At 48.3% G+C, this 12,326-nt stretch overlaps 2 protein-coding genes across 6 annotated transcripts in view; both read left to right on the top strand.

Moving 5' to 3' along the window:
- LOC101174922 (chaperone Ric-8A) overlaps positions 1-4,769 on the top strand; it is a 13,920-nt gene extending 9,151 nt beyond the window's left edge. For all 4 annotated transcript variants that reach the window (XM_078951072.1, XM_023957953.2, XM_078951074.1 and 1 more), the window contains 6 exons: positions 349-443; positions 524-674; positions 1,574-1,669; positions 1,772-1,916; positions 3,504-3,786; positions 3,859-4,769. In XM_078951072.1, the coding sequence (XP_078807198.1) occupies positions 349-443; positions 524-674; positions 1,574-1,669; positions 1,772-1,916; positions 3,504-3,786; positions 3,859-4,033 (945 nt within the window). In that variant the 3' untranslated portion in view covers positions 4,034-4,769. The remainder of the gene's footprint in view (positions 1-348; positions 444-523; positions 675-1,573; positions 1,670-1,771; positions 1,917-3,503; positions 3,787-3,858) is intronic.
- A 988-nt stretch (positions 4,770-5,757) lies between these two features.
- Positions 5,758-12,033, top strand: tspan4b (tetraspanin 4b). Of its 2 annotated transcripts, none has more exons than XM_078951078.1 (8): positions 5,758-6,094; positions 8,323-8,394; positions 8,469-8,660; positions 8,728-8,802; positions 9,175-9,270; positions 10,624-10,737; positions 11,128-11,211; positions 11,299-12,033. In XM_078951078.1, exons 2-8 carry the CDS (start codon positions 8,326-8,328, stop codon positions 11,365-11,367), a joined length of 699 nt encoding a protein of 232 aa, XP_078807204.1. In that variant the 5' UTR covers positions 5,758-6,094; positions 8,323-8,325; the 3' UTR covers positions 11,368-12,033. The 2 variants fall into 2 exon arrangements, with proteins under 2 accessions (XP_078807204.1, XP_004071937.1); XM_004071889.4 differs by having other exon boundaries at positions 5,760-6,102; positions 8,325-8,394.
- Positions 12,034-12,326: the final 293 nt, after the last annotated feature.

Genomic DNA, 12,326 nt, shown 5'->3' with positions numbered 1-12,326 from the left:
AGTTTGCCTCCACATCCGGACAGCCAAGCGTCTCCATCCTTTCATTCAGATTGATCATAAATGATGAATCTGAGGATTGCATGAGACTGCATGAAGCCTAATGTGCTGCCATTCCAGCTCCTCAGAACAAAGCATGTTCCTTGAAACAGCATCATGTATGCCTGCAGCCTTTCACCTGTCAGTCACATGGTCTTCATGAAGGAGACCTCTTCACCTTCCACATCCCGTTTTCGTAATTGGAGCTTCAGAGCTCACCATTTCCCCCTTTTCTGGTGTGTTTGCTAAAGCAGGAACTGTTCTCAGGGATGTAAGCTACCTGGTGTCAAAGCAGAGGCCTTCTTTTCACAGGAGGAGGCTGCTCTCTGTCGCCACCTGGCTGCTGTGCTGCGCCGCTGCCTGCTGCTTCCCTGCGATGGGGAGGACACGCTGGAGGAGCTTCAGGGGTCAGAGGGCAGTTAGATCTGAGGGCAGCGAGGCCTTCAGATGATGCTCTGCCGTCAAACGCTCTCCTCTGTCTGCACAGGCACACGGTCAACATCCTGTCAGCGCTGCCGCTCACCTGCCTGGACGTCATGGTGGCTGTTCCGGTGGAGGGGGCCGCCCACAAGTGTGAGGGGGTCAACATGGACTGTGTGCACGCTCTGTTGTTGTTCATGGACAGACGCCTCAACAGGGTGAGTGCACACACACACACGTGTTAACAGAGGGGAGGTTTAACCGAACCGTGTGATGCAGCATTGAACCGAGTCGTGGGAGAGCGAATGGTTGCATCACGGCTGCAGACGTTTGAAGAGTTTTGCTAAATTAAAGGGGAATTATTATTTATTGTTTTATTAAATTACATCACGCTTAGGGGGAGCGGGATACTTGCTGGATCTTCCTTAAGTTTTTGTTTCCAGTTGCTTTTTTGTAATACATAAATCATACATCGAAACAAAACAAAACTGTGACTCAGAAATTGAGGTTTGAACCAAATGGTGAGAAAAGTCAATCGCTGCATCCCTGGTTGGCACCAGGATTTGATCAAAACAGTTCCTGCTTTCGGTAAAAACCTCTATATAAACTGGATTCTACCTCGCACACCTTTTGCTCTCCACTTACATCCCATTTATGATTTATGAACCTGGAGGAATTAAGAGCTTTTCCCACCAGGATTCACACTAAAACCCCCTCAGAATGAGTGCATCATTACCACAGCGGTAACCTGAAGGTCAAAATGAAGCACTGGCCTCAATTTGAAGTAAGTGAATTTATAATTGGTGTATATGTTGGCGACATGTCCAACATATACACCATCCTTGCCAACAGCAGCTGGGATAGGCTCCAGCAACCATATGACCGCAAAAAGGAAATAGGCGGGTTTAGACAACGGATGGATTTTGTCCTCTGATTCTACAGAACCATCCATCCTTCCTGTACTTCAGGTGTTGTTGAGTTTTACGTCTTCATCACTTCTGTGCTGCCACCACCGGATTTATTTCCAAAACTAAAAAAAACCTTTTCAGACAGCCACTCTGCTGCTGAACTGCATCCATCCTTCAGAGGATGAGGATCATGCTGTCATTGTTTTCAGAGTCAGAAGCTGAAGGAGAAGCTGACCCCCGTGCTGAATCTACTGACCGAGAGTTCACGGGTCCACAGGGAGACGCGCCACTACCTGCGCCAAAAGGTCGCCTCCCACGTTTCACATATATGCCGCGTCTTCATACATTCACGTCTGGGACTCAGATGGGTTAGTGGACATTTTTTTTCTCTCTTTGTGTTGTGGCAGATTCTGCCTCCGCTCAGAGAGGTGGGCGTCCGGCCCGAGCAGGACGGCTCGCTCAGAGGCCGGCTGGTCCGCCTGATGACTCATGTTGACACGGATGTGAAGGACTGTGCTGCTGAGCTGCTGTTTGTGCTCTGCAAGGAGAACGGTACGGCCACAGATCAGCACACGGCTTCATTTCTGCTGCTGTCACCCATCAATCACAGCTTACCGCCCCCTCAGTGTCTACATTCCTGCCTCTTGCTGTCCAGAAACATCAGTTTTGTCTGGAAAGAAAGACACAATCCTCTGCTGAGAGGATGACATAAGTGTCTGCTCTCACTGTCACGTCTGGAGGTGTTCATCTACCTTCAGCCTGCATGTCCATCAGATCGAAGGCTGTGTGACAATCACAAGTTCGTGATGTCACTTTGATCAGCTGATGTGGTGAAATAATCACAAATGTTCTAAATGACAGCTGAACGTTTTCTTGAAGCACTTTTATTTTGACAGTATAGCTTATCTGATGACTGGTGTCACTAAAAAATCAGAAATCAGAACCACAGAAGAAACTGCAACAGTCTGGTTTCAGGAGCTTTTGTAGAAGCCTTCAGAAGTTCAGCCCCGTTGCAGGAGAACAGCCTGCTTCCCTTCATCCTCATTACAGCGGCTCCCAAACAGCAGCGGGAGTCCAAAGCCTGTTTTCTGTGGTGGCCCAGGCGGGTCGTGGAGCGGTTCTGGAGCGAAATAACTCAGGAGACCTTCATGGGTTTCAGGGAGTTGAAACATGATTTGGTCCGCTCCACCACAGTCCCGTTGATGGTGAGCGGCTGATGTGGCGGTGCTTTCCTTCTGTGGTTGTCCTCGCCGTAGATGGTGATCCTGTGCACCAGCTCTCTGTCTGCAGACTCGTCCCCTCCTGTGATGAGAGCGAGGACGGTTGTGCCGTCTGCATCCTTATGATGATGGTGTGGGGGCTGCAGTCGTAGGTGGACGGTGGGAAGAGCTTTGGTATGAGGCAGCAGCCTGTGGTGCTGACCGTCAGCTCTGCAGAGACCCTCTTTCCCATCCTCAGCCCCTGTGGTCAGCTTCCGCGGCCTAAGGGTGTTGGAAGCTGACTGCAAAACTCCCCCAACTGGGACTGCCTTCACCCACCTGAAACTGGACACTGGACTTTCTCCGGGACAGACCACAGGTCTGATGTGGTGGGCTTTACAGGGTGAAACAGTGAAGCTGAACTCAATCTGAATTTACGGTTTTGGCTACAGATTCCACGTTTCTACCTGTTAAAAACAGTTTCCCTCCACTTTAGCGTTGGGAGTGGGGTCATCTAGACCCACTAGACAGAGCTCTGAACCTTTTTTCTTCAATGATTTGTGATCTTCACTGGTGTCCATGGATTACATGAAATCTTTCCACCTTTATCCACCTTTGTCATGGTAGGGAGAACACCTCAATGGAAGGGGGGGGTCATCTGGACCCCATAGGATAGCACAAGGGCTGAACAAGCATGGAGAAGCTCATTGGCTGCATCGCTCATAAAAACGGAGAGTTAGTTCTGTGTAGCTGCTGTACAGAAACACGTTTACGGCTGCAAAGATCCTTTAGTCGCTGGCATTCAGGTCCAGAACAGAACTCTGGATCCTGATCCTGGTGGGATTCAGCATTTGATCCTGGGGAGGCCCAGACAGACAGAGGGTATTTTTTCTCTTTACTGGGAGGTGTCAGACTGAAAGTCTGCTGCTTCTCGTCTCAGTCGGCAGGTTCGTCAAGTACACAGGCTATGGAAACGCTGCGGGGCTGCTGGCGGCTCGGGGGCTGCTAAACGGCCGGAGGAACTCGGGGGACTCCCAGTTTGCCTCCCGGTACTCCAGTGACTCCGACTCAGACACCGAGGAGTACAAGGAGGCCAGAGCCAAGATCAACCTGGTCACGGGCCGCGTGGAGGCGGAGCAGCCAGACCCCATGGAGGGCATGACGGAGGAGGAGAAGGAGGAGGAGGCGCGTCGCCTCATCAGCATGATCAACAGGATGTCACGGTGATGCCCTGACCATACCCACAATGCACTCTGCCTCCCAAACAGGTCTGACTGTCTGCCCATCTGTTCCAGAGACCAGATCATTCAGCCGATGGGGGTGACAGCAGAGGGCAGGCTGGCTCCACTGTACGGCAGGATGAGGGGCTGCACCGAGGAGGAAGAGGAGGAGGAGGAGGAGGAGGAAGAGGAGGAAGAAGAGATTTTAGACCTGAATGCAATGATGAGGAAGGACAAACAGAGTAATTAGTTGGTTGTCATGGAGGAGAGCTAACAAATGTGGAAGTGGAAACTGCTGTGGGTCAACCTTCTTCCACATGGCTGCTGGAAGGACTTTCATTTGGTTTCTGCTTTCAGAAAACATGATCTGAGTAGATTTGAGGAGAATTGTGTTTCAGTTTTCTGTGGTTCCAGAAGAAACCACAGCAGATGATCCTCAGGTGTTTGAGCTTCCAGGATGCGGACAGAGTCGTCAGCTCAGCGTCCGTTTGCTGCTCTTAGGTCACAGAGCGTTTGAATCTTATCCTACACTGCAGACATTTTGATCCTTGCAAAGATTTAGATGGTTAAGTTGTTTTCACTGCTATTTGTATGAAAGCATTTCTGTAGAATAATTAAAAATAAAAGTCAATTCCAGAAATGCTTTTTCATTTTCAGGAAGAAAATGTGTTAAAAAAGAAAAAGCTGTTTGGAGGATTGATTTTTCTTTTTAAGTTCGAGTCAACAAATTCAGCTTCATTTTGAAAATGAAAAAGCATTTCTGGAATTGACTTTTATTTCTTAACTATGCTCCAGAAATACTTCCACATATTTGCTCCTCCGGCACAGTGGAGAATCTTTTTTGTCTCGTTAAGATCTGGATCTAGAAATAAGAAAATTCTGATCAAAGTTTCAAATTTAAGACACAAGAAAAACCTAAATCACGCTGTAATTTTTGGTTCATTTTTCAAGAGGTTATTTAAAGTTCAATAAATGTTGATGAGTTAGTCTGGGATTCGTCGTCATCATTCTGGAAACAGAAATGTCAATTTTTGTTCTAAGAATCCGAGCTGGTTTTAGATTTACTGAGGATTTACTAAGATGGAACATATTGTACAAAGATTCTCATTTTGTTCACATTTTGTTCTAAAATGAGTCTTTTATCAAACCAGTTTTTGTGACCAAAATGACCAACAACAAGGTTCATCTGTCAGCGTCGTCACAGGGACTAAGCTGCCACTGATGGTTTGATTTTTACACTGGATGCCCTTCCTGATACCACCCTGTATTTTTTCTAAGCTGGGGAGCGGCACAGGGAGACCCAGACCCGGTTCCCCCTGTGGAACACCGGATGAAGCTCATTGCGTCCCCTGGGAATCGAACCCTGATTACCCATGAGCTAGTCCTACACACAGCCTATGCAGGCTGACTGAGGGGTCTGTTGGCACTGGGTCAATGGTTTTTGAATCTGGAGCCAATGGGAGGCCTGAAGAACCCCCCCCCCCCCACACACACACACACGCACACACACACACAGCCCTGGCAGTTCTCGTTTGTTGCTTTAGATTCTTTAAACACATTTGTGTCAAAAACAAACCAAAGCAACGAAGGAGATGCAGGCTCCAGAGCGGCCTCACGTCACACGCTGACTTTCTTCTAAGTGTTTGGAACCAAAGCGTGTAAAACACGAGAGTCACGGTCTGGATGAAAAAATCCTGAAAATAATCCCAGAATCCTCAGTGAAGCTGAACGGAGCACCAAAGCAGAGCAGGAAGGCACATCCAGACGCTGTGAAGCCGGTCAGCAGCAACATGAAGTCAGTCCTCCATTTCCTGAGGAAGTGTGCACGTGTGTCCGTGTGCACGTATCTGTGAAATGGAAGGAACTGAGGGCTGACCTCATACCTCTGGAACAAAGAGGGCAAAACTGGGAAATGTAAGTAAGGCTGAGGCCTGCAGGAGGAGGAGGAGGAGCGAGGGATGTTAAAAATGTGAAGGGGAGGCACTCAGGCAACAGACACACACATGCTCACACACACACACACACACACACACACATCTGGAAAGCATTGAACACAGAGTGGGGAGCCTTGCAGGGAAGGAGCTGCACCCAGGCTCAGAGATTTGAGAGTGAAGCCTTGAAGATGGAAAGGACGTTCCTGCACACACCCTGGCAAAGACGAGACCACTAAAGATCGCTGGCAACCTTCATCCGGCTGTGAGGAAGACGAGGAGAAACCAGTGAACTTGGCTGAAAGGTCTGGCAGGAGCAGACGCCACGTTAGGATCCAGACCGAGGCGTGGAGGCGGAGTGAGATCGGAGAAGAGTCTTCTCCTTCAGGTAAAATCCAGCTTTCGGGTAACACTCGTGCCAGCCTGGGTGGGGGTGAGAAACTGAGCCATGGCTTTGGAGAACCTCTGTGTTCCCCTGACCCGCCCCCCCATAGTGCTCTGGGCCCCGTGGGAGGGGACAGGGTTTGGGGTTTTCGTCACTGAACCTGATGCTGGGTTGGGGTTGTGCGGCGTGGTGAGCCGTGGTTCTGCTGCACAGACCGCGTGGGGGGTTTGTTCCCGTCAGGCTGACGTTCCCGCTTCTGCAGCAGAGGTTTGCTTCGCTGCAAACAGACGAGCTGGTTTGCATGAAAACAGCAGAATAATCAGGTCCTTGGATCAGGGGAGGGAGCTTCCTTCCTGTCAGCAGTCTGACTTCCTGTGTGGGGTCAGCGGAGGATGTGAGGACCACTCCGTGTAAACACCGTCATGGACTTCATGTGACGGTGCTCCACTCTGGGAAAAGCCTCCCCCCACATTTATGAAGAACTCCACTGTAGCAGGCCTCTGACCAAAAACACAGAAGACAGAGCGCAACCTTCAGTCATGAGACACGATGGAGACTTCTTTCTGACCTGAAGATGAACTGTCTTTAGTCAGCAGGAGGAGTTCTGCCGGAATTGTTGGGATGCTTGGCACCCTTTTTAAATCGTCTCACTTTACATGTTAGTTTGCTAAAAAAGCCTCTGAAACCCCTCCCCTTTCATCAGTGTGACCCGATGGTAGGGCGTCTTCTCTGGGACTATGAAACCGTGGGTGTGACTCCAGTTTTGCTGTCATAAAAAGGTCCTAAAAATGTGTTGGATGTTTGCATGGAGCTGCACAGAATTCCCACTCTGTAAAAACTGAGATCTTATTTTCTGTCTTGCGAGAAAAACAGTTTTTCAAAAGCAAAATAATCTTAGTTTGAGAAAACATCATTCAGTGATTAGAATTTTTCCTCAAATCATTTCTTGGTAAGACCATTTTTCTCACCACATTGGCAGATTTTTTTCTCATTTAAAGCGCCACTCCAATGAAAGTCTTTGTGTTTTTGGTGTTACTAACATGTTCTTGTGATATTTAAAAAGAAAGTTAAGATTTTAACTGTATTTCTGATTATTTCTTTATTCAACTCACTGTAAATCAGCTGCAGAGAAAATAGTGCTTATAGGTGTGACATCAAAGCTACAACGGCAGGCCAAACTCTCCAAGCTCCGCCCCTTTCTGATCATCCACCTGCAGACCAACAGATCCATGAATGTCTTTGTTTTCCTGGTCTGAGCTGGAATCTGGATCAGAACTGGACGGATGGATGGATCTGATGCTGCAGCGGCTTCCGTTGCACCAGTAATGTTAGGTTGGGGGGGGGGGGGGAGGCTGTAAGCTAGTGGGAGAGAGCGTAAACAGATGGATGATGGGAAATGAGACTCACTGGTTGCCACCTCAGAGGTGAACTCCTACCGCTCTTCAGAAACTATGTCATAGAAAACGACACGGTTTTCAGTTTAAACGTCGTCATCATGATGGAAGGAGCACCGGGACGCTTTGAAGACGAATCAGGAGGGGATCAGTATTCTGTTAGGGCCTGTTTTTGCTGTGCGTACTTAATTACTTTTACTGTTACAGCAGGGCTGGACAGTGAGAAGGCCCTGGTTCGAATCCCAGCTGGGTTTGCATGTTCTCCTTGCACATGTGCGGGTTTTCTGGCTTCCTCTCGCAGCTTAAAAACGAGCTGAAGTTGATTGGCGGCTCCTCATTGTCCCCAGACGTTCATGTACAGTACAGACCAAACGTTTGGACACACCTTTCCATTCAATGAGAAGGTGTGTCCAAACGTTGGGCAGGTACTGTAGGTGGTTGTGTGGTCCTGCAGCCGGCTGGTGAACGGTTCCTGGTGTGACCCCCCCTTTCACCAAACACTAGCTTGGATAGGCTCCAGCAACTCCACGAGGGATTCAGGTTCTGAAACGGATGGATGATAACGATCAGTGGCGCTCGTGCAGGAAGTCCGCCGTCCTCCTCCGGAGGTAAACGTTCAGGCGCCGCCCGTCTCCTGAGGCAGGGAGGGGGTGAAGCAGCACGCTCTTCTGCTTTCTACAGTGAAGGAAAACAAACAGGGACGTGTTATCTGCCTCCACAACACCGGACTGAGCTGCACTCTGGTTCCACTGGGTTGAAGCAGCACACACTGCAGGTGAAGGGGCTTAATGCTAAATCATGCTTCTCTCCATCTTTGTGTTTCTCCCACAGGATGCCGGGCACTCAGAGATGTCTCTGCTGCTTCAAATATTTGATGTTTGGGTTTAATCTGATCTTCTGGGTCAGTATCTTTTAAAACACAAAGCGACAAACGTGGTTCTGAGGACCTGAAAACTCACTGCTCTTTTCCTGAAGCTGGGGGGATGCGGCTTGTTTGGAGTGGGAGTCTGGCTGTCCTTCACCCAGGCAGAGTTCTCCTCTCTTCCTCTGTCCTTCCCATCGCTCTCAGCCGCCAACCTGCTGCTGGTTGCAGGTGGGATCACCATGGTGACGGGCTTTCTGGGCTGTCTGGGAGCCCTTAAAGAGCAGCGCTGCCTCCTGATCACGGTAAGGCCAGGGCGGAGTGTTTCTGATCCTGGCGGGATGCCATGTGACCCGTCCCTCTGCTCTGCAGTTCTTCGGGATCTTGCTGGTGCTGGTTGTGACTGAAGTGACTCTTGCACTGGTTGTGCACGTCTTCCATGACCAGGTGAAGATACTCAGCTCTGACACACCTGAAGTCCTCATGACTTCAGCCCCGTGGTCTGTGGGCGTGGCACAAACACCATAAATATTCCTAATTCCTTAAAAACTCACAGACATTTCAGCAGAATGAGCTTTAATTCACAAAGCAGAATAATCTCTGCTTGTCTGGTAACGATACCTTTTGCTGTTCTGTCAGAATTTTTACAGACTTTGCCCAAAGATTTAGGAGCTGTCTCCCTTTTGTTGCACGGAGACTGAATCGAGCTTTATAAAGCCAGAATCCCACCTGGATAATGTAGAGTGACCCTCCCCACTGCAGAGCGACCCTCCCCACTGCTGGTCTCTGAGGCAGTAACCCCCCTCCTTTCTGTCTTAGATGGATGCCAGAGCTCAGAAGGACCTGAAGGAGGGAATGGAGATGTACGCATCAAACCCTGAGCTGAAGAAATCCTGGGACTTTGTCCAGAAAAAGGTGAGCAGACAGCAGGCTGCAACAAAAACCAAAAGAGCAGCCGGTCAGGGCGTGACAGAGGATGAAAACATGCAGAGTTGGTCTGAAGTTTATCAAACTGCGGTTGGAATAATGTTCCTCCTGGAAAAATGACAGAGAACAGCGAGAATCTCTGGGGAGAGGCTGAACACAGAGACGCCTGACTGACCATGTCAAACCATGTCAAACCATGTCAAACCATGTCAAACCATGTCAAACCGAGGTTTGGGGCTTTTCTTTCACTGTTTGACAGGATTATTCCAGCTCTCACTGAGGAAACATCCCAAATACCGTTTGCTTGACATTGACATTTTTTCTACTTTCCTTAAGAGCTACATTTTACATTTCACTTTATTCTGTTAAAAAAAAGAAAGACAAAACAAAAGATTCTGAACAAACTTCTTACTGTTCTGGCTTCCATAAAAACACGCAGACTGAAGCTCAGTCATCCAAAGAAGCAGCCAATCATCCAGAGTCATTTAAGAGTCTAGACTGCTGTGTGTTGGAACGAGAAGAGACGGCCTGACTTTTAGCAGTGCTCATCCCACAAGCAGAGGTGTTGAATAGAAGAATCCGTATCTCTGCAAACAGCAATGATGAAGAAAAAGTTCCAGTTTCAACCGGATGTCTTCCTCAGGTCAGACCTGCAACCTCAAAGTCCCACTCTGATCATCCTCTGATCTGTTTTCAAAGCGTCTTTTAATTATGAGAATGCCAAAATCTAAAATCCTGTGTTGTTTTCTGGGACGTAGTTTCTGCAGAGCGGCAGGAGTTCAGTAGAAAGTCACCGCTGAGTTGTGGGCGGGACTGAAGGCGCAGAGCAGGTCATTTCCCGCCATAACTCTCCCTCTAGCTTACAGCCTCTTACAACCCAGACATAACATTAGTGGTGCAACAAAAATGGTGATCAGTATCAGATCCATCCATCCGTCCAGTTCTGATCCAGATTCCAGCTCAGACCAGGAAAACAAAGACGCAGATGGATCTATTTGTCTGACAGTGGATGCGTCAGAAAGGGGCGGAGCTTGGAGCTTGTAATCAGAAGAGAAGTTCTGGTCTTATACATCAAGAAACTATAGAAGGGACCAAGGAGGAGACAGAGCTGCTGGGTGTCATAAACCCGACAGCCTGAGCTGTTCGCTGCCTCCATCAACTGTTGTCAGGAGGAGACGCCGTACAGAAGAGTCTTACAGTCGTGTTGCTGAACAGGTCACACTTTCAGACGTTTCTGTTGTTTCTCTTTTAGGTAAATCATAGATTTTTAAGGCTGAATATCATCTCAGCCCACTGGAAAGGTGTTTTTTTTATTTAACATTCAAAAGTTTGTGTCTGCAGTTCAAATGCTGTGGGGCGACCAACAAAACGGACTGGTATGGCGTGCTGAACGGAACGCTGCCCGCGTCCTGCTGCTCTGTGGAGGCAGCAGACTGTGACGAGGGCTGGAGCGAGGTCTGTTTGCTCTTTGACACCATCAGTGACGCTTTTCTGCAGGCGTGACTTACAGCGACACCAGCGGCTCCAACTGTGCAGTGGACTCTGATTGGTCATTTATGCATTCCCACAAAACTCTAGAATGCTCAGAGGAACCTCCGGCCTCCTCAGTAAAGCTTGTGTGTCTGCGGAACTTCAAGTAGAACTGGAATCCAAATTGGGGCAGAAAAATGAGCCTTTGCTGCTTCTTTAAAGAAAAATACCAGCTGTGTGTGGCTGTAACAGTTCACAAATACAGACAAAAGTCTGCAAAGTCCATTTAAATAGGTGATGAAGATGCTTTCATGTCATCAGAAGAGCTGAAACCTGAGAAAAGGGCTGAAAGCTCTTCTCCTTGTCTCCCTGCAGCCGTGCTACCAGAAGGCCAAACAGTGGCTGCTTGACAACATCCCATCTGTCCTGGTGTTCGGATGCTGCATCGGTGTTGTGCAGGTCATTTTCTCCTTAAAAAAAGCTTGTTTTTCTGCTTCTGTCGTGATGATGTGTGAAGGTTAACCTCCTGCTGTTCCTGCTGTGCAGATTCTGGCTCTGATCTTCTCCATGATGATGTACTGTCACATCCGTCATGCTGAGAAGAACCTGGACTGACTGTCGTTTCCTGAGAGGACACCAAACTGCAACACCCCCCCATTCAGCATGAATGAATTCAGGACTGGGTTTGGACAAAAGCTGCAGAAATGAAGCTAACTAGGTGTCATTTTGTCCAGTCTAAAACTACAGTTTCCTGAATTATCCGTGAATCTGCAGGTCTTCTCTGCAGGAGGATCCAGTCTCAGCTGAGATGCCACAGCTTCATTATTTGAGTTATCAAGGAACATCAGTACAGGAGCTCTGGAATGAAGGGAAGGACAGTTTGTACTCATTAAATGCACTTTATTATGTGATATTTAGCGCCACTGAGCTGAAACTGTCATCAAGCTGCAGAGAGTCATGCAAACATGCATGTGCATACAAGTGTGGAAAAACACGCTTGTGTGAACGGGTTACTGGGAAAAAAACTGGTAAATAAACATGAAAGCACAGCGGAAATTAGAAATCCACCTTAAACGAATCCACCAGATTAAAAGATCCCCGGAGAGTTCAGACGGAGCTTTGGATGTCTGGAGAAAACTAAGCTAAACTAAGCTGCACATCGTTTTTACCTTCTATTTATGTCTGTCTGGAAGGAGCCAACAAAAGGATGTCCTGTTCACATTTACATTCATTCATCTTATTCAACACCTTTCTACATTAAACTATAACTATCGATTTTTACTGTGTGTTGTTCTTTGTGTGTGAAAGTCATCGCAATCCCAGGATGTCGGGGGGGGGGGGGGGGGGCGCTATGTGGCTCCGTCAGTCTAAAAAGTATGTTCAACCAAATAAAAGCAAAGAAGCAAGAAGAGTTTCTGCACATAGTGTGTGTTTGAGTGTCAGTGTAGGAGCGTGTGTGTTGAGGGTCTAGGACAGCGTGGACTTTGATCTGCTTCTTCAGCCGGTCCTTGGTCGTCTTGGCTGAAGGTTTTGGGTCATGATCCTGTTGGGGGACCCGTCCACCCCCCCTTTGA

Source organism: Oryzias latipes, chromosome 8 (assembly GCF_053564925.1).
Source record: "Oryzias latipes strain Hd-rR chromosome 8, Olatipes_Hd-rR_3.1".
Taxonomy (NCBI): domain Eukaryota; kingdom Metazoa; phylum Chordata; class Actinopteri; order Beloniformes; family Adrianichthyidae; genus Oryzias; species Oryzias latipes.
This window is presented reverse-complemented; position numbering and strand designations above follow the sequence as displayed.